At 36.2% G+C, this 22,571-nt stretch overlaps 2 protein-coding genes, 1 non-coding gene and 1 pseudogene across 3 annotated transcripts; 2 read left to right on the plus strand and 2 right to left on the minus strand.

Moving 5' to 3' along the window:
* The first annotated feature begins 583 nt into the window (after positions 1-583).
* LOC129869935 (actin-depolymerizing factor 2-like) lies at positions 584-2,965 on the plus strand (annotated as a pseudogene).
* Positions 2,966-3,881: 916 nt separating this feature from the next.
* On the plus strand, positions 3,882-3,953 carry TRNAC-GCA (transfer RNA cysteine (anticodon GCA)). The gene has a single exon. It is a non-coding gene; the product is annotated as a tRNA-Cys (tRNA).
* Positions 3,954-4,712: 759 nt separating this feature from the next.
* LOC129871596 (uncharacterized) lies at positions 4,713-19,460 on the minus strand. The gene is made up of 11 exons (XM_055946551.1): positions 19,044-19,460; positions 18,130-18,238; positions 16,824-17,714; positions 16,658-16,737; positions 12,845-13,057; positions 11,755-12,727; positions 9,112-9,630; positions 8,637-8,965; positions 7,810-7,908; positions 7,602-7,727; positions 4,713-6,660 (listed from the first exon to the last, which is right to left on the minus strand). The coding sequence occupies exons 1-11, from the start codon at positions 19,200-19,202 to the stop codon at positions 4,903-4,905; spliced, it is 5,256 nt and encodes a 1,751-aa protein (XP_055802526.1). The 5' UTR covers positions 19,203-19,460; the 3' UTR covers positions 4,713-4,902.
* Positions 19,461-21,219: 1,759 nt separating this feature from the next.
* On the minus strand, positions 21,220-21,697 carry LOC129870184 (histone H4). Its single transcript, XM_055944842.1, has one exon. It carries the CDS (start codon positions 21,632-21,634, stop codon positions 21,323-21,325), a length of 312 nt encoding a protein of 103 aa, XP_055800817.1. The 5' UTR covers positions 21,635-21,697; the 3' UTR covers positions 21,220-21,322.
* Positions 21,698-22,571: the final 874 nt, after the last annotated feature.

Raw genomic sequence — 22,571 nt, forward strand, 5'->3', positions numbered from 1 at the left:
TATCCCATCACTCCTAATGGTGAAGAAATTCTATTATATTTAAAAGACGGGGAGACATCTTAAACATAATAAATAAATAAATAAATAAATAAAAAGAATCAAATGAACAATGAATATTTGAAGTTGAAGTTGGAATTGTTTTTTTTTTTGAAGTTGTAGCTGGAATGAAATCATTTTTTCACTTGAAATACTCCTAAACCAGATGTTGAACGTTATTTCAAGTTGAAGTTAAAATAATAGGCAAATTGTAAACCACACATTATTTTGCAAATTATGTATGTCGAAATACCTACTATGTTCTTTCAGTGCTTTATTCTATTCTTAGAATTTTATTGAGGTTGACTTGAAATTTATGGAAGGACGCTGGCCTTGATTATTTGTTGATTCTTTTTCTTTAGGGGAGGAGGAGTATCCTGAAATGTAATTAGACTGATTGGATAATTTTAACCTAATGTTGTATATGTGTAAGACAAACTTGTTGATCTAGATAGGATAGTTATCCCATTATTATTCCCCTGTATTTATTTTAAATTTGTCGCCTTATAGTAGTAATATTGTATATCATAAAAAATTGTAGGCTAGCGCAGCATCTGGGATGGCTGTGCAAGATGATTGCAAGCTGAAGTTTTTAGAGTTGAAGGCAAAAAGAACTTACCGTTTCATCATCTATAAGATTGAAGAGAAGCAAAAGTAGGTTGTTGTGGAAAAGCTTGGTGAACCAACTGAAAGCTATGAGGATTTCGCTGTAGGCCTCCCTGTTGATGAGTGTCGGTATGCAGGGGCGTATCTAGGGGTGTTCCGTGGGTTCACGTTAACCCATGCTCCCCATTTTAGATCATATATAGCAGTGTTATATCTATCTTGTTTTTTCTCTTTCTAAAGTTTAGTAACACCTCTCCAAGTGGTGGTAATCGGTAACACTTTTGGCGTTTCAATTAATTTTTCTTTTGTTTTTTTGTTTTAATCTTTCAAAAACCTTAAGTGTGTCACATTAAATATTACTAATATTTTTTAGCACTGTAACAGGTTCAATGTTAAGAACCTAAAAGTCAAATGGATCAAATTTTTATCTTAGAGTCATCTGTTCTTGATAGTGCAGTGTTAAGAACTTAAAAATCGAACGGATCAAATTTATATCTTAGATCCATTTTTTCGTAATAGTGCACCCATACTCTCGAACCTTATGTATACGTAATTAATAATCCCAGAGGGAATCCGGATCTTGAGTGAACCTCAAAGTCATGCCAGCCTTGATGGGAGTGAACATAGGGATTCCCCGACGAACGAATGCAATAGATGGAAGGCTTACGGATGTAGTACTGGACGGCTTTACCTACGACATTTCCTACTCCTACTTTTTATACAAAGAGAATGGGCAGCCTGAAAAACTTGGAATGATTACAGAATGCTTACCGCCTTCGATTCGGTCTATTCTAAGTGGTCCATTGGAAAGAAGACGTTTTTTCATTGGCCAAGAATGTTTTTAAAAACAAACATAGGTTTTTTTTTCAGTCATCCAATTATCTATAAAACAAATTAGATAGAATAACTTCGACCTTGTCAACTGCTAATGAAAGAACGAAATCGGGGTATATACCAATACCTATTACGGGTAAAAAGATGGAGATCGAAAGAAATAACTCTCGCGGTCCAGAATCAAAATCCTGGATACGCCTCTTTCGGTATGCTCTCTATGACTTTGATTTCATGACAGAAGAAAACTCCCAGAAGAGCAGAATATTCTTCATTGCTTGGTATGTATTACTTAAACTTAATGATATAAACTTTCATCTTATCGGTTTATACTCTTGGTTATCAGGATCTTTTGTTTTGTATTTTGTTGAAGGTCACCTGACACAGCAAGGATGAGATATGCAAGTTCCAAAGACAGGTTCAAGAGAGAGCTTGATGGAATCCAGGTTCAATACTCTTTAATCTATGTTATATTGTTACTCATGAAATCAAGGAGCTATCTTGTTATTTTGAACATCAGTATTTTCTTTTAATTGATCTTTCTCTTCTAAGTCTCATCTATTCGGAGAACCTCAATAATCTTTAATTCATTCTTATTATTACTCATGAAGTTCAGGAACATCTTGTCATTTTGAGCATCATTATTTCTTTACCATAGCACACTTGAGTTGCTTCCTTCTCCACCCTTCCCCCAAAAGAAAATAAAAACTGCCTGGATTGAGGTACAAAGTATACACGCGCACACACACAAACACAGTATGTTTAGCTACTTCTCGTCATTCCCTTGGTTGTGTTGCCTTATTGCACGATATGTCTTTTCAGTCGTGGCTTAAGTAACTAAACTGTATTGTCATGCTAATGGGAGATTCCTATTAACTGAAACTACTTTGCTCTAGGAAATAGTATTGTGCATGCCCGTCTTGTGTGTTTGGTTGGAGAATCTATAACAAGTAGGCTTGAACTTACTTAAGCAACAAATGATCTGAGTTTTAAGTTGCACGAGCAAACTTGCTGAACCTAATGTTACTACATATGCTCATGAGTATGTGGTGAGAGATGAGTGGTAACAGAGAGTACAAGAAAGATCGTCGAAAGGTAGGTCTTTCATGTTTTTCTTTATTGAACCATGTCTTTTTACATACATGCAGATTTTTCTAAAGATAGGGTAAAATTGAGGAAAAAGATCCATATATGTGATATTTGATTGATATCCTGATGACATGAGTTGAGCTTTATGTGGGGTCGGGATTCATATATCTGACTCTAACTTGTTTCAAACTGAGGCGTAGTTATTGTTAATGTCTTTATACATATGTCAATAGCCGCATGACAGAATTACAGAACATGGAGGTTTTCAAAAGAGTCTATATTCCCAAGGGGGTGAAAATTTTGGCTCCCATTCAAAAAGTATTTGGTATTAGCAATTGGATTAATTCAGATGAATGAGAGTTGGTTGTACTTCGGTCAAGATGAAGAAAGGGAACATGAATAGGCAGAGAGGAAATTGAACGACATGAACAGTGAGGATTCTTGTAGCTGATTCTATTGACTTGAAATTGAGGTGTTCTAGTAATTGTTGTGGACAAAAAATAATGAATAAGGAGCATAATATATTCTTTTTAGTTTTTTGAGGTTGCTCCTAACTCGGTAGTTACCTGATTTGGAATTGAAATGGTATAATCTCCATGCTTTTGCATAGTATTTAGTGCAATACAATTAAGTTTAAATCCCAAGAAAGTTGGAATTGCTATATGAATTATCACCAATCATGTTTCTCAATTTAAGCGGACTCGTGTAAATTAAGATGGGTTTGGATTATGTTTGGGGGGAGTCTGAACAAAAAAAATGGTCTCTTTTCATATAACTAGAGGAGGGGGGATTCATCTAAACAAATTTCAATTTATTTGAGATTGATGCATAATTTTATAAAAGTAAGAACAACGCATCTCATTTTACTTAGTAGGGTTTGATAAAGGTTGAACAATTTGTTTTTCTTTCATGTCTTGTATTTGCAATCCAAATTAAAATAGGAAAAGTCGCAAGCGGCTCAGGCGTTGATTGAACGTTAGTAGGGTCCGATATGTATTTCCTTACTCAAATAGGAAAGTGAAATTCTCAATCAAACGACGTAATTTAAAATATACCTATACGGATCATGTTTTTATTATTATTATTTTGGTTACAAAAGGTATTTCTTTACTCATTTACAACACCACAACCTAAATTCTCACTGTAGAATTGGCTGAGGTAACGAGAGTCGAAGCCAAAGTTCCTTACTAAACTCCATTGAGTGGGGTAACTCTTCATGTTCGCTGTCATTCTCATTCTATGTTTGTTTACATATGCGAATAGCTTCTAAAATATTATAAACTTTTAATATAATAATTCTTGACAATATGATCACCAAGGGGTCCATAGCTCAGTGGTAGAGCATTTGACTGCAGATCAAGAGGTCACCGGTTCGAACCCGGTTGGGCCCTTATCGTTCATCACTTTTTTTCGTGTTCATCGTTTTTTGCTTCGTTGATGCTACATCATCTAAACAGTAAAATGTTTTTTTAAATAATCTTCGTTTTTAAAGAAATAGAGAACATTTATAAATGAAATCAATACGATCTTTCCCTGCCTATCTGTCTTAATGGGTTCTTAATATTACAACGATAACAATGAATCCAATGTAATTTCGCAAAGTTAGGTCTAGAGAAGATAAAATGTATGCAGATTTTACCCTGCCTCGAAGGTAGATAAGTTGCTCCCGATAGACCCCAACTCAAGAAAAACAATCCAAAGAGACACGTTCTTAATAATGGAAAAACAATTGTTACTCAACTTCATCGTTGATTAATCACGTTTGAAAAATTACTAATGTTCATGTAATCCTTATTAACCAAAGGATACCTTGATACACCAATTTCCCTCAGTGAAGTGGTCGCTAATACTAAACTAGGGTGTTATTCATAGGTAACCACAAAATGACAACAGTGTATGTGTATGAGTTTCGAAAAACGATAAGAGCTCGATGATTCAACAACATATCCAGTATAATCTCATAAGTGAGAACTAGAGATGGTGGAGAGTACGCAGATATTACCCCTACCTTGTGTAACACCTTGTATAAGGAAGATAAGCTACTTCGGATAGACGCTCAACTCAAGAATAGAATTCAATGATTGAAAAAAGAACAGTAATAAGCAAAAATATAATAGTTCAAGAAATGTAAGTAATCTTTTGTTGTACCATTTACAGTAATTTTACTCTAAATATTCATAAGCTACTGAATAAAAATGTTTTTCTCAAAGAAAACTCTTTGGCAACATGAACCTATATGATTTTCCTGTACATGTACAATTCCCTAGTTCTCTACAAAATACACAACTCATTACACACAAAAAAACTGGCCCGAAATTTGCCTCGGGGGGTGTGTATTAGTCACTGGAGTTTAATACCTTTTGCCATTGCTGCTTCTTTAAGGGATTCTGAATTACCTTCAGCCTCAGACAAATTGAGATAAGATTTCCAAAGCATTATAGAGAATGGATATATAGACAGAGCTCTCTTCAGGAAGCTGACGGATAGGGACGGGGAGCTTGTAAGATCATGCAAAATATCTGCAGCTTCTACCCATACATATTCTGGCGCAACGGGAACAGCTTGAAATAATGCACTTATCAAGAGAGCGCTTCCCCAGAAAGGGACGCCACCAGAGGCATTAGCTGGACTTGAGGTTCTGGTTAACTGCTTGCAAACACAAATTGCCAGATAATAGTTGGAAGGAAGTATACCCATTAAGCTCTCAACCATGTCGACAAAGTTGGTGAGTCCGTCTTTCTTTTCAGGTAAGAGAGATGGACCATACCATGCTTCCAGAACTGTGTTGACCATGGAAGGCTCCAATGACACTGGACATAACAATTTGCCAACTAGCTGCCGGACTCTAGGCTTCTTAATTTTTTGTATGAATTGTCTGGACAATGGCTCAGATGTGATGGAAGCACGCTTATCAGCCAAATAACCAGACAGAAGTCTCAATACTTGCCCATCATTGTCCAAATTCTCTGCACGCGGGAACAAGAGACGTTCTCTCACACAGTGATTGTAACTCTCAGCAGAAGCAGCCTCCAATGCCCTATCAATGGCTAATTGAGCTTCAGTGTAGTCATTTTGTAATAGCTTATAGATGGAACAGTTCAGCATCCCAAATACATAATCATTTGGGCTAGAATTGGAAAAGAGAGCAGCAATATCAGATACTGAAGCAGACTGTGGTAAAGAAAGGGAGTTGTCACTATCTACTGGGTCCAGACAACTATCTTGAGAACATCTGTGTTTCCATGAAAACTGGAACCATCGAGCCATTAATCCCTCAACAAAATCTCTTTTCCTATCTTGGAGTGCACATTGGACATACTGGTTCCAAATACATTGCACTCCAGGAACTTCATCAAACCAGTTATCTAAAGCATCTTCAAAACCTTCAAAACTTCCATCAGCAACATCATACTCTGCCCGAGCTAACATCAAAACAAGTTCTAGACATGACGGATACAACGTGACATAGTTCTCTAACAAACTCTTACTACATTCTAAACCCTTAAGCACCACTACACATCTAACGTGATTGACCGAAAACAGGTGTGCCGCCCTGAGATTTGCTTCATCTTCAAGAGACTCTCTATCGATGTATAACGCTAGAGAATCTACTGCTAATTCCATCAGAGAGACACCACGTTGCTTCTCATTAAAGGTCAAGTCAGTAGACGGCCAATCTATGGAAGAAAGTTCTTTCTGATATTCAAATCGCTGCAAAACGGTAATAGGAAGTCTCCTGTACACAACCAAGTAGACACAACAGACCCAGAAAACACATTTATCAGAAATTGTTAAGCATGTAATGATATCAGGAAGAGACGGTCTGAACGGGCTATCAGATTTCTCTCCTGTGGGATGTAGCTCATTGATTTTATCAATGGCTGTAGCAATATTCCCAGACATGCACAGACAATTCATCATCTGCAAAAGTATATCCAATATGCCATCACTAGCAAAAAGAGCATATCTGTCAGATGCAGATGCATGGCGACACAGGGCCAAGAGTGCAGCATCATACGCAGCCAACCTCTCATCCAGCTGTGTTCGACTATTTATATATAAAAGCCAGAGTTCGTAAGACCCTTCAGTGTGCTCAACCTGGAATGCAGAATAAGAAGAGTTATCAGTACCTATGTGGATAATGAAGTGAATCATAGACAAACTCACAAGTCAAAGTAAAACCTCCGCTGAAGTGGATTTATGACAATTTTTCAGGAAGCCTGGCTATTAGGATGAAGGCTAATACATAACTTGGAGAAGGGGAATAAACTAGGGGAGGGCACTTGGTTCGGTTTGGTAAAAGGGAAAACCGAAACAGAACCAAAGTTAATTCGGTTGGGTTTGTGTTTTTCGGTTTGTACCTTTTATATTGGGTTTTTGAATATGTGAAAATTACATCAATTTGAGAAGGATATGTGATAATTACATTTGATTTCTAGAATGGAAAAGATACTCCTACAGTAGAATGCAGTAGAACAATATATCTAAAGTCAAATAGGCATTGGAAAAGGAATATTTTCAAATATAAACTTAAATATATATTTTTTTGTGAGACATTATTGCAAATTAAATGACGATATATAAAATGCAAAATACAAACAGTTAGGCATGATAATAAACTTACTGCTCATTTTGCAAAAGAAACATTATTTCCAACGATGAGAGGCAAACGAAATCAGAAATAGCATATGTATGCAGAAGTTCAGTTATTCGGTTTAATCGGACTTTCTACCGAATCCGAACCGAAAAACCAAAATTTTGGAAACTTTAAACCAAAAAACTGAACCCCCCCAAAAAAAGGGTTTGGTCGGTTTTCTCGGTTTTAACCAAATAATGCGTAAAACAAACTGGTCTCTGATGCCATTAAAAAAATAATTCGCGCACCATCAGAGCCAATTAGCTACCATATTCCTATGCCTATAATGTACAAAACTACAAATGTTTTTCAGCGCATAAATTTCCTATGGTATGAACACCTTGAGCCAACTAAAATATTCAATTTTAACAGTAGTATAATTCAATGTTGAAATACTGCTTACCGCATATTTGAACATGTCATCCTTTCCAATGGAATTCTGACTGCTATAGTAAAGTAACAAGTAAACAATCCACACAACTTCTGATGGAGGATTAGCTTCCAAAGCTCGAGCAAGGAGTTTAAGAGCCTACATGTTTTTGCAAAAATTAGAAGGACGAGATTACTGACCATCCAAATATCTAACCCATAATCACCACCAAGAAACATACCTGCAACCTTCCCTTCAGTTTATTAGCTTCCTGACTGAGATTAAGAAGAGCCATCTCCACAATCTGGTCATCATCAGCAGATAGTTCCTTGCATGGACCCTGGTAAGTTATTAGAAGATAAGTTACAGCACTGACAGCATGTTCCAAAGAAGGGCAGCAACTATTTATCTGCCTTCAACGGAAGGTTGAAACAAACCTTGATTGCTGCATAGCAAACTTGAGCCTATACAATGACAGGAAACAAAAAGGAATATTCCACCATTGATAACTAAGAAAACCAGGTGATGAAACTCCTATAGCGGAAGAAGGCAAGGAGCATTATAGTGAATTGGGAAGGTAAAAGAGCGCCCCCCCCCCCCTCCCCCCAAGGAAGGACCTAGTAGCATGATATAAAAGGTCATAACCAATAACACGGCATTTACATTCTTTAGATAGATTCAGATGCCTCGACAAGTAATTGCAAACGTTCCCAAAAGAAAAATAAAAGCATTGTAAAAATAGAAATAGAATATTACCCAGAAAAACTAAAATATATTCAAGTTCCAGAGTTTGTACAATCACCAAATTCTTCATACAGACAGTGTTTTGGTAAACAGCAAGGAGATGCAAAATAATTTTTCTTGATTCATGGATTGAAAATTAAAATTAATACTTCCACAGATGCACTGGTTTTTCAAAGGCAAGTCTTCTATAATAGTTGATAAAAATAAAAATTCAGCTTTTCCAAAAGCGTCATATAAGTAGCTAAAACTCAACCTTTTTCCTTCCCTCTTTTCCTCCCCCACCCCCCATGCATTATTAGAAAAGAATAGGATGATTCGACAAACCGATGATCCATTTCTGCTCTGAAAATAAAGTGATTGCCTATTCCAACCACCCTGGACCTCAACACGAGCATTAGCGCCATGAAATAACGGCCCATCAAATGGCAGATCAGTGGGCAGCTGACTTGAGAGAACAAAGGAATGACTGAAGCACTTCACCCACAGTTGGCTGTACTCGTGACTTAGAAAGGATTTACATGACTGTAGATCAGCTTTCAGAACATCCAAGCCAACCAAATAAGTTGGGGGAGCCAAACCAAGGCAGTCAAGTGACTTGGTAAGAGTTCTTTTGGCAGAGGATAGCTGTCCTTGAGTTGGTGATCCAACCTTGTCTACAGAAGAAAACAAGTTATGAAAATTTCACCACATGTTGCACATGAAGGAACTGTCAGGATATCCTTTTGAAATTGAAAAATAATAATAATAAAAAAGATATCCTGACAGGATATCTTACGCATTCCAAACAGAAGATCCATACCATCGTTATCCAATGTCACTTTCATGCTAATGTCAGAAGAGTAGTCTCTAACATGTTGCCAAGAACACTCAGGATTATTGCATTTCCCCCGAAGTTCAAAGATACAAAGTGGCCAAAGCGGGTCAATGGTAAGATTGCAAGAGTAAGACCCACTCTTACTGTCAAATAAATCCACTGAACCAGCTTCAACTGAGACCGCACTTGAAAGGCTTGGAATGGTACTGCTACCAAAATTGTCTTCCCCCTCACCATGAGAAGTTTGTACAATGGAATTTCTAATCTGTAATTTGAGTAAATCCATGGAATCTGAAGCCTTAAAGTCTAAGATAGCACTCTTCAAAATAGGATATGAAAACGTGACCGAGCTCGCGAACTGAGATTTGTCATCGCCTGTGGTGATACAACCATCTAAACAAAAATAAGATGAAGGGGATGCAGAATTAGAACCAAACTTCTCATTGTTGCACTGATGGTCCACCTCAGCAGGCATCTTAAACATTGTACTCATCATGTCACGACCTAATGAAAAGTTCAAAAGGAAAGAGAAATCAAAAGGTTGGCTCAAACAGAATAAAGAGTGTCAATCTCAGAAATGATAATTTATGACATCTCGTTGTTATATGATGTCCAAAAGAGCATGGATATCATGACCTTCCAAAAATACGACTTTGTGATAACCATTCTGGACAATTGACACCAAAAGTGTACAAAAATAAGATAGAATATAGTTGCTCCTAATAACTGGTACGACCGTACAAGTGATGCAACAGAATGAATTTTGCTTGTCCAGGAAACTACATCAAATAGTGGATATAGTGGGGGGGAAAAAACAGCTAAGCTTACCACATAATCTTTAATTCTCAGCAAGGCTCAAGGTGGATTTGGAATTAGAAACCTGAAGATTGAAGAATCACAGCAAATCTCTCAAGTTGAAATGGCAATGGAGGTACACTCAAGACCCTCAACTTTTATGGAGCAAGGTGATCAGAACTAAATATGAGGAAGACACCTGGATGATAAAACAAGTTAACACAACCTGTGGTGTTATAGCCTTCAGGTGTATCAGGGTACTATGGCCTGCTCTAAAAAACCAAGTTTCTATCAGTGCCAAAATGGCATTAGGACCTTCTGGAATGATAATTGGTTGGGGAATGGAGCTCTGAAGGAATCATTCCCTCATATCTATGCTCTATTCCAACATCAACAGAAATCTATAGCTGAAATGTGGTCTCCTCAAGGCTGGGAGCTGAGACTTAGAAGAGGTTTGAATGATTGAATTCTACAAACATTTGGAATGCTTCACAGGACTACAGAACGGAGATGACACACTAAGATGGCAGTGGAAAGTTCAGAGTTAATGCAACAAAATATAAATCAACGTGAACCTCAGATCACCAAAATTGACCTTGGAAATACATTTGGAAGACTAAAATCCCTAGCATGCTTCTCATGGTAACTTGCAAAGGAAGCTGTGCTCACACATAATAATCTAATCAAGAGAGGGATGTCACTTTGCTCAAGATGTTATTTATGTGAGAAGGAGGTGGAGACAGTCAGTCATCTATTTTTTTAACTGACCAGTTGTGGAAGATCTTTATTAATTTTAGAGGCATAGCTTAGACAATGCCTAGCAAGATTACTGAAGCTCCATTTAGTTCGGAAGTGGCTGGAGCTGGAGAAAGTGACAGATATTAGATGGAGGATTGCCCCTGCTTGCATTTGGTGGACGATGTGGAGAGAAAGGAATTCTAGATGTTTTGAGGATAGTAGCAATACAAGTGAAGAAGATCAAAGATCAAACATAAGTGTATTCTACTTTTTGTTTTTGGTGCAATCACTTATCCAGAAGATGCTAAATCTATCCTAGACATACTAGATTCTTGTTCGAATTGTAGATTGGTTTTGTTGTTCTTTTTGCTCACTTGTAAATATGGTCTCAGTACAACTCATGTACTATTTTGGTATTAATACATACAACTTGTTACCTTCTCACAAAAAAAAAAATAACATGAAAGGATGTTGTCACATAAACATACAATCTCTTGTAAATAATGCAGACTTAGCTAAAGACCATAACGCAATAAAATAAAGAATCCATATAGGCAATACAAGCTAATTCACGATAACGACTTGGTTATTATTACACTTACGTTAGATCTGCTATTTGCCAACAGTCTTTTTAGAGATTTGTATGTCGGTGTCAGAATAAGTTCGAGGATGTAGAGAACCTCTGGCTTTAGAAAACCTTTAAATTATTTAAGAAAACGAAGTACTCATTGAAATGAAATGGACCCAAATAGAGCACAATAAATAGAAAGGATTCACATAGCTGAACCCAACTAGTTTGGCATTGAGGTTGATGGATTGTTTGACATTTTTCAGCTACAACATCCAATTAACTATTGAGTAGTACTTGTATATGTCCTTGTACACAGGATATTGTGCATCTTACTAAATCCATTTATTACATTCTATTAGAAGTATTTGTTGTTTATCTAAAAGCATTGCACTACCAAATAGCCGAAAAAAGGTATTTTAGTTTTTAAAAAAATTCTGATTTACAGATCATATGCACGCATAGGTCAAATTGTGATCAACAGAGATGAGCTACTGCAGGGAAAGACGTCCATAAAGGAACCCTACCTTGCAAGTCAGAGCCATGATGTCGCTCAATCTCTCGCTCTGAATCGGAGCATAATCTATCGTCTATTACCACCCTTCCCACAAGGTCATTTTTTTCTGTTCTTCCTTCAGCTACAGCTTCCAGGCTCTCTTGTGGGCTCTCCTTCTGGCACAAAGTTCTCATCCTGAGTCTTTCAAAAAGCTGAGAGCGCAAAGATGCTTCAAGGAGTAAAGAATCCTGAGAACCATCTATTGCTGATTGCCCCTCTGATGCATTCTTCATTTTCTTGTCCATGTCAACTCTGGATTTTTCCTTTCCTTGATAGTCCAGATGGTTTTCTGGAGATTTATCTTCAAACAGAAATGTCCCTTCATCCTCATTTTGAGACATACTGAAATCCTCAGAAGGGGAGCACATGTTATTTGCACCATTATCTTCCTTATGAGGCTTGAATGTGATACAATCAGGCTCACTATAGGGATCAGATGCCAAATTGTAATGCTCTTGAACACTGGAGACATTTTGAAGAGCGACATCATTTGGATGGACATTTAAATTGGATCTATGTTGATTGTTAAAGTCAAATGTAGGCTGAACTGCACAACTTGAGGTAGGAATTAAATGCAAATTAACATCAGAAATTGCAGGAAAGGATCCCAACCCAATTCCAGTTTCGTCAGGAGACCGACAAGACAGTAACAAATTTGGATTTCCCATCATAAGATCACGAAGCTGGGCTGAATATTGTTCTCTTCTACTGTATAGGTGAGAGCATCTAGCATTTGCTTCAATCAAGGCCCTTTGAGCCTTTCGGTAAGATTTCAGAGCATTTCTTTCTTCAATCTCGCACTTGTGGCGATATTCCTGTGCTTCTTCCAGTTCTTTATCTTGAAGTTCTTCTAAATTCAACAATGGTTGCAAGTCTATGCTGTTGCTTCCACTAATATTTGGCTTGTCACAGAAGTTCCAGAAGCTCGGAAAGTTCAAAGATGTCTTTCACAAGGGAAAAAAGAACTATCAGAAATATGCAATTCGAAGCTTTGGTTTTAGAAAAAGAAGGGGGAAAGAAAAACTTATGAAAGAGGAAGATAGAAAAAGGCAGAAACGTACAACATTGGCCCCAGCATTGCTGCCTGCACCATGGGTAGAGGCTGCAATAATGTTACCATCGTAAGATGGCTTCTGTGTGTTTTCATTAGATCTGACTAGATGGCTGTCACTCTTTTCAGCTACATTAACACCAGCAAGCCCAGAACTCACTTTCTTCTTTAAAAGAGGCTGATTGTACTGACTACATAGTTCAGTTGCATACTTTGCTTTGTCCTTAGAATGAAACAAAGGGGAAAAGAAAATAATAATCCATGAAAAAGTACAATATCACAATCAAATGCACATGAAGCTAACACGAGTTGACAAGAGACAACAGAATATCTGCAATATAACAACAACAACAAGAAGCCCAGTATAGTCCCACCATGTGGGGCCTGGGAGGGTAGAGTGTACGCAGACCTAACCCCCACCTTGAAAGGTAGGGCAGTTGTTTCCGAAAGACCCTCGGCTTAAGAGAGAAGAACAAGAGAGGAGAAACAAGGAAAACAAGACATAGGTCAGTAGAGCCAAGTATATCGAAAACAATATAAAAATATGAGAAATGAGAGCGAGAAAGTCAGGGTAGGAAAGACCGGAAAGAAAGGAGCATTAACTACTATAGATAAATAGGATACCCAAAGTAAACCGGACCAACAAATATAAGCAGGAATCAAATGTTAATAAACAAATGAGCAAAACTACGACTACTATGGAGAAAAGATAAGTCACCTAGCCCACTATCTTAGTCTGAGTCCTCCACAGCCTCCTATCTAAGGTCATGTCCTCAGTGAGCTGTAACTGTGCCATATCATGTCTAATCACCTCTTCTCAATACTTCTTCGGCCTCCCTTTGCCCCTCCTGAAACCGTCCATAGCCAACCTCTCGCACCTCCGCACTGGAGCATCTGTGTCTCTCCTCTTCACATGTCCAAACCATCTCAGTCTCGCTTCCCGCAACTTGTCCTCCACCAATGTCACTCTCACCTTGTCTCGGATATCTTCATTCCTAATTCTATCCATCCTAGTGTGACCACACATCCACCGCAGCATTCGCATTTCCGCGACTTTCATCTTCTGGACATGAAGTTTCTTGATTGGCCAACACTCCGCCCCGTACAATAGAGTCGGTCTAACCACCACTTTGTAGAACTTGCCTTTGAGTTTTGATGACACTTTCTTGTCACACAGCACTCCGGAGGCGAGCCACCATTTCATCCACCCTGCACCAATACGGTATGCAACATCATCGTCGATATCCCCATCTTCCTGTATAATAGACCCAAGATACTTGAAGCTTCTTTCCTTTTGAATGGCCTGGGTAACAAGCCTCACTTCCCCATCAGCCTCACATGGTAGGCCACTGAACCCGCACTCCAAGTATTCTGTCTTGGTCCTACTCAATTTAAATCCTTTAGACTCCAACGTCTGTCTCCAGCCCTCCAGCTTGTCGTTAACTCCGTTGCGAGTCTCGTCAATCAGGACAATGTCATCCACAAACAACTTACACCAAGGCACCTCACCTTGTATTTGTCTTGTCAATTGATCCATCATCAGGGCGAATAGAAACGGGCTAAGAGTCGATCCCTGGTGCAACCCCATCGTGACAGGAAAGTGCTCTGAGTCCCCTCCTAACGTCCTTACCCTGGTCTTAGCTTCAACGTACATGTCTTTAATCGCTCTAATGTACGCCACAGGTATGCATTTCGCCTCCAAGCATCTCCATAGGACCTCTCTTGGCACTTTGTCATAAGCCTTTTCTAGGTCAATGAATATCATGTGTAAGTCCCTCTTTCGCTCCCTATACTGCTCCACCAATCTCCTTACAATATGAATGGCTTCTGTAGTCGAGCACCCCGACATAAATCCAAACTGGTTCTCTGAAATAGACACACTTCTCCTCACCCTCATTTCCATCACCCTTTCCCACACTTTCATAGTGTGACTTAGCAGCTTGATACCTCTATAGTTGTTGCAGCTTTAAATGTCTCCCTTGTTCTTAAGTTCCCCGAAAATCAATATAGATGCAATACAGAAAGCATGTTTTGACTAACAACCCACCCACCCACCCACCACACACTCACAAAAGCCCCTACGCTATCACCACTATATACAGCTTAAACAATACAATTACAAAAATCAAGCCTTCCTACTGTGTTATCTTTCCTGTTAGAAAAAGGGAAGGATAGCTTTAATTTTTTTGACAAGTTTGCACCTCAGAATCATGCCGTGGAAACTAAGTTGAAAACAAAATGATCTTTCATATATCCACCTTCTCACAACAACAACAAAAAGAGTAAATTCATATGTCCACTTACAGAATCCAAGAGGAAGTTGGCGTTATCAGGTAGTTTATACTCAACTACATGATCGCTTAATGGTCAAGTTCACAAGTCAGAAACAAATCAAGGGAAAGAAAGATTTCATAAATGCCTGACCAGAATCGATACAATGGAAGTGATATTATATACAATGTATCTGAATGTTGCATATACAAGCATGCTAGCTCCTGGATGAGGAAATCTAGGAAACAACTTTAACCATGAATAATACAAAACCTCGGCTTAAATGACAAATTTGGAATGGAAAGCATCAAATCTCATCATATAGTCATTATCCTTCATTTTCGAAATGGACCCTTACTAGGCAAATTGTAGTAGTGGCCAGGAAGAAGGAAACAAAAGTTAACAGGACAAGATTATATACCTCGATCATTTAGGAATTACATAATTAAAGAAAGGTTGATTGGTAGGACACGTCTTTTTAGCTTGTCGATCCATCCTATTTCAAATGAATTGCACCTTTAACTTTGCTAAAAGTTTCACTCCAAATGAATTAGGTAGATCATTTGTGTGGGCTCCCTTTTGAAAAAAAAAACACCTCTCTTCTAATGAGGCAATGGAGCAGCTTAACTATAAAAAAAATTGAAGTCATGACAACAGATAATATAGGCAGGAATAAATAAGAACATGGATGAGGTAATACAGTCCTGGATGGGCACATACTCCTGGTATAAGCAAAGAAGGAATGTCAACAATATCAAAACTTATCATGCTTGATCTTAGGGATTAAGTGCTTTGAATGAAACTGTCAACAATAAACTTATAATGCTTGATCCTAGGGATTAAGTGCTTTGAATGAGACTACACTTAAAAGTCAAGACAGTACCTTATTCACCATTCCATCTCTATTTCTTTCCTTACCATTCTAACCCATCAACCCCTTATCACAGGCCCCCAGGTAGTTCGTATACAACCAATTTATGATAATGAAGAACAAGAAAAGAAAACTAATTAGGAGAACCTGATAATGAAGAACAAGACGGAGAAAGTACAACCTCTATTTTTAGTATTTTCAAGATGCATCTTCCAGTTCCAAAAGGAAACACTATTGCATTGAGGGGCCAAACCAAAAAATCAAACTGCTGACTAATATTTATTCCAAGGCTATTATAAGGATCTATCAATGTTTATTAAAGTATTAAACCGATATGGAAACAAGCACCTTATACTTTATAATATCTGCATATACACTTAGATTAAGCATCTTTTGACAAAAGACCAAGACTATTATTTCAATCCACTTGGCACAGAAATTTTATTTTCACTATCGTACCTCTGGAAGAATACCGTCCTCTAAGTGCAATAGTTGCAGTAATAGAAGGAAGAACTTCTACTAAATGAAGGACTTTTAGGCTAGTGAAACTAAGTTCAAATATTCAACAAAGGCTCCATGAGCCAAAACGATACTGAACCAGTCATTCAATACCCATTCTCATGGCTAATGTTAAAATATAGACAACCAGATGGGGATATGATGATATACTCAAAAATTTACCAATTTATTGGCAGCTTTATTTGCAACATCTTTTGACGAATTGCTGGAACTCTGATTGAGATTCCTTATGGCATTTATACCTGTGGTAATAAGCTAATTTGAATCAGACATCCACTAATGTCATTAAAAGAAAGCTGCTCATATACACAAAACAGAGTACGCGTACCATCTTTGAGAGTGAGAGATGGATTTGTTGAAGAAGAAGAGCCCTGATACTCTTTTTGTTTCAGTTGTCCAGCAGTGACTGAGCAAGATGGATATTTTTCTCCACAACTTCTATGATTAGCTGGTTCTAGTTGATCGGAATCCTTTAATGCACACTTTTCTGATCCTATAACCATAGACAAAATATCTTGGGAGTTTGAGAAACCCCGACTTGGATTCGTCGAAACAACTTTTTGGCGTTTCATATCTGGTTCTTGTAGTTCTTGCAAATTATCATAAGTAGTTTCTCTAGATGCCCTCACATCCATATTCCTTTTATTGACAAGATTTACATCCCTACACGAAGCTGAATTTAACTTTTTGGTATTCTGTAATCTCTCAAGATTCAATTGATTTTCGCGAATCGCGATCAATTGGCGCAAGTCATGAAGTTTACTAGAGTTCAGATGAACATTTGCTCTTTTCCCATGGTCAAGGGTGGCTACCTTATTTGAGTTGTTGATTTTTCTCAAACTATGCAAGTGCCCAGCATTTCCAGAAGTGCTTCTATTAGGTTTGGTCAATAAAGAAGACACTCTGTGACTTACAGCCCCTTTGTTTGGCATCAACTTTGCCTCATTTCTAGTAATCTTTTGCAATTTCTGAGGCCTTCGAGGAGCAGGTGCTGGTGGTCTAATAAATTTATCCGCAGCCAATGTTTTGTTTTTACTTGCTGAAATCTTTTTCTGTTCAGAATTTTCACAGTCACTGCCACTGTCATCTGAGAAACTTATTAGAAATGGTACAAAATGCTCTCGATTCTTTTTAGAACTCTTCAGATGATCTGATTCTTGAGGAGTTCTAGAAGGCAGATCAATCGAGTGACCCATTTTGCTGGAAGAAGTAAGTTTTGCTGCAAAGCACGCAGGAAAAAATATTATAGCAAATAAGTCACGGGAAAGTCAGATAAGCAAGAATGTAATTACAGACCTAACAAAATAAGTAGTAAGTTCCACAGATTAAATAGAATATAGAACTAGAAGAATATGTGTTATAACCTCTTGTCTAGTTACCTTTCCTTAATGCATACACGGAAAAAATACTATGAATCAAGAAAGGAGAAGAGTTGTACCAAAAGAACAAAAAAAACACCAGCGTTAGTCAATCAATTAACAGCCATGCATGGAAAATGAACTTAACAACAATCTGCATATATGCTGATGAATGGTTTGATCAAAAAAATTGTCACCAGTCATTCCTAGTAGGTAGATGAAACCGAAGGTTCAACATACAAAAAAATGTTTTAATACTCGAACTTTACGACATACCTGCCAGGGTATCCTGAGAATTCTCATTCACTGTATCAATGGGAACCTGCTGCTCCTCTGGAGCAGCAACACTGCTCGTAAGCTGATCGGCAGAGCAAACATTTTGATCCTGTCGAAAACAATTCTCAATCAACTCAATACTACTGTAGCTTGATAAACCCACAATAGCTTCTATTTGCCCCATAAAATTCGTATACACTCACCATAGTAGAAACTCAACAACAAATACAGTTCAGGAGGTACCAAGGACAACACAGAGGTGAAAGAAGAGACATGGGGAAAGAATTTTTACTTCACACCTAGGCAATACTAATAACTAAAATCAGGAGGATAATAAGGCAACACAAACTGTGAAAGAACAGAATATAGGGGGAAAACCTTCACATCTAAGACTTGGTTGCTTTTGAACTTTACTTTAAGCCTGATGCTTCTCTAGAATCTTTTCATTTTTGTTTAGAGATTTATAGAAAATGTAGAGATTTTTTGTGTCAACTTGCAAGCACCTACTAATTCCACAGGTATTTGCTACCTCGCACCAGCACAGGTATCGGATATAAACCCTAAGTAATCCTTCTTCGATAACCACTTGCAAGCACCTTCTAATTCCACGGGTATTTGCTACCTCCTACCAGCACACATACCGGATATAAACCCTAATTAATCTTATAAGACACATTATTGAGGATTAAAAAATAAATTGAAATTGAGGTATATTTTCTCAGCATTTAACCTTCTAGGAAGACTTCAAAAGGCAAACAAAAAACAGTAGTAAATGTAAATATGCAAGTATACATCTGCAAATGATGAATTTAAAGTTTAAACATAGAGCTAAGCAAAAATGAGCTGCGTTTTCGAGAAAATGGAGTTAAATCAATAGTCATGAATAGATATAAAGGTAAATGAGAGATGTTTACATCGTTATCAGATGCAGTAAGTTCTCCTTCTTCTCTGCTTCCTGAGGAATTATTGTTGTTGCTCGGAAACGAAGATTGTCCTCTTCCTCCTAGTTCTTCAGTAGGTCTTTTTACCGAATGCTCTACGATCTGCTCCTTCTCTTCGTCGAGAATCGCCATTTGAGAACAATCTCTCTCTCTAGCTTTCTCTCTCTTCCTGTTGAAATGGCGGTTACGGGGAAACTCTGGCTGACGAAATTGAAGGCTTCTGAAAAGGGAATTTAGGTGATGAAAAATTCTGAAGTATTTAATAAAAAGTTATCAAAATAGTCCTTTAATGTGTCAGGTTGGACCATTTTGGTCACTAGTAATATAAAAGAAAAAACTAATTTCTCCATTTATTTTTACTTATTTGTTATATTAAAAATACGTGTTTAATTTTATTTGTCAAATGTGATAAATTAAGATAAAATTTATCACTTAATTGTAATTTATGCTAATTATTAAATACAATCATTTTACTTAATTTAACTGATAAGGAATTTAAGAAATAAATAATAAATTTTGAATTTTATTGTCTTAAATAAAAGATATTTATAATTTTTTAAATCTTGTAATTTTAAACTTGTTATTTAGAATGCTTAAATTGGAAAACTTACTAAATATGAAAGAGAAACTCTTTTTATGAAAAATCAAAACAAAAAAATAAAACAGTTAAATTGGAAGAAAGGAAGTACTTTTTACATTTAGTAAGTATTTTAGTTTAACACATATTTGATTTAATATGTTTAAAATCATAATATTCAAAAGATATTTTGATACTTTATATTTAAGATCATATTTATGATTGAAATGCTTTTGTTACTTTCTAAATTCTGTGTCCAAATAAATTAAAACCGAAAATAAAAAAGAAGAAAATTACTTATTAGTATCGAATGCTCTAAATACATAAAATGAAATGAAGGATGTATATGGTAAGTATTTACACTTTTCACCTAACTAAATAATTAATCTTGAAAATTATGCAAGAAATCAAAGTAAAAGTATCACTTAACCAAATTGTCTAAGAATAAAGGATGTGTAGCCCTTCAAGTGGTGATAGACCCCAAGTTTCTGATCTTTATTGGCATGAAGGTCAATTTTATTTAGGTTTTTTATAAATTGATCAATTTAATTAGTTGGATGATATGTGCTTTACTATCATACACTAAAAAGATTAAATTATACAAATACACTTGAAATTGACACGATTTTTTATTTAAATATTTAAATTTAAACTTTTAAAGCTATAAAATTATTACTTTTAGCAAAAGAGACCTTGCATTTTTGAAACTTTGAACAAAGTAAATCTTACTAAGGACATGACTTATTCAAATGTTTGAAATGAACTTGCCACATCCTCATAGATACTAAAGAATAATTTTTGACAAATTTTAATTATATAACTAATGTTCGATATTTACATTGAAATTCAATACCACTATTATTAAATTACTCTAAATAAATACTTTCTCTTTAAAGATACTGAAAAAAGTATCTACTCACAAAAGCACACACTGGAACAGTAAACAATCAAGTGAAATCCAATTCACGAAATATTTGACCTATGGACAACACCATTGTGGATAAGGCTGCAATGATTTTCAACAAAATAAAAAAGACACCCAGCTATAGAAACACAATACCAAAAGCTTATATTCTTTTAACAAAAAAAATTGAAAAACTATTCAAATTATCAAAATCTATGATCAAACACAAACCGAATAAGATTTTCAATACCATAAAAGAACCCATCAAACAAACAAATACTATGCTCATAAAATGGAAAACATTCCAAACATTAGGACCATTAATTAAAATTTCTCACGCAGAATTCATGGAGATGGACAAAAAGAAAGTCATTTTTCACATTCAGAATGACTAAAATTGAAACAAATTACTTGAATCATAACTTTTCAAACAAAACAGAACAATTCACAGCATTCAGAGTCACTGAAGACCAAATTGAAATTGAAACAAAGATTTTCTGGATGCAAGAACAGATCCAACTACATTAACATAAGGCAGTACTTTGAAAATCACAAAAATATACTTAATTCATTTTCAGACTATAATTAGACAATTTATCATCAAAGATACCAAAAATTACTAACCTTCAAGCTAAAGAAATACATAAACAAGTAAATTGAGCCAGAAATGAGCGAAAATCGAAACTGAAATAAGATATTTCATAGATTCAGAAACATAGTAAATTACATAAACAAACTAAAAAGATACCCAATAATCCAAATCTTAAAGACTTAACCACCAAACCCATAGAGAGTCCTTCCCTGTCTCTTCAAAGCATAAACAACATCCATAGCAGTAACAGTCTTTCTCCTAGCATGTTCAGTATAAGTCACAGCATCACGAATCACATTCTCCAAGAAGATCTTAAGAACCCCTCTTGTTTCTTCATAAATTAACCCACTGATTCTCTTCACTCCGCCTCTTCTCGCCAGTCTCCTAATCGCAGGCTTGGTGATTCCCTGAATGTTGTCCCGAAGCACCTTACGGTGACGTTTTGCTCCACCCTTTCCTAATCCCTTGCCTCCCTTTCCACGGCCTGACATTTTTGAGAAGCTTTGTGTATGGAATTAGAGGGAATTTGAGAAATTTTGATGATGGTAAAGTGAGCTGAGCTAGGGTTTATATAAAGGGGAAACTTTTTGGAGGGATTTTGAATTTTGGCGGTTGATTGAATTTTTGCGAATTTTGAAATGGACGGCTGCTGATTGTGATCCGCGTGATTGGTTATTGGTTACTGTGGACCGTTGATTGAGTGGGATTCAACGGATGGTAATTGTTTTATACTTCTCATATGGATCGATGACATGGATTGTGCTTTCCAGCTCAAACTAATTTATAATAAGTCGAATTTAATACTCCTTCCGTTTTTTTTAATTGTTGTAATAAGTTTTGGCACAATCTTTAAAAAAAAAATAGAAGTATTGTTTGACTAATATATTCCTTATAAATTATTTAATATTTATATATATACATGCCTCTTAATTCTAAAATAATTAATATTAAAGGCAAAGTTGAAAAAAGATAATTAATTCTCTCTTGATTGTTTAAGTTTACTTTAGTTGTCATGATAAGATTGTGCACAATCCTTAAAAAATATTAATTAGAAGCGTTATTTGACTAATATACCTAGAGGTGTTCACGGGTCGATTTGGGACGGTTATTGGTCAAAACCAAAACCAAATCAATTTAATCGATTTTAAAATTATTAAAATCAAACCAAACCAATTCAAATATACATCTATCGATTTGATTGTTATCGATTTTGGTTTAACTTAGTTCGGTTATTAACCATATAAAAAAAATAATTCATTTAAAAGAAAAGAAAAGATAATAATTCATTCAAAAAATATAAATTGTTTTCGTGTCATTTTTGAATATTATAATTCTTATATCATAACTTTAATTATGTTTAACTTTCTTTTTATATTGTTAGTTAATCCAATGTACTAAACAACATAAATTTACTAATTAATACATAAG

The sequence above is a fragment of the Solanum dulcamara genome, chromosome 10 (genome assembly GCF_947179165.1).
Source record: "Solanum dulcamara chromosome 10, daSolDulc1.2, whole genome shotgun sequence".
NCBI lineage: Eukaryota > Viridiplantae > Streptophyta > Magnoliopsida > Solanales > Solanaceae > Solanum > Solanum dulcamara.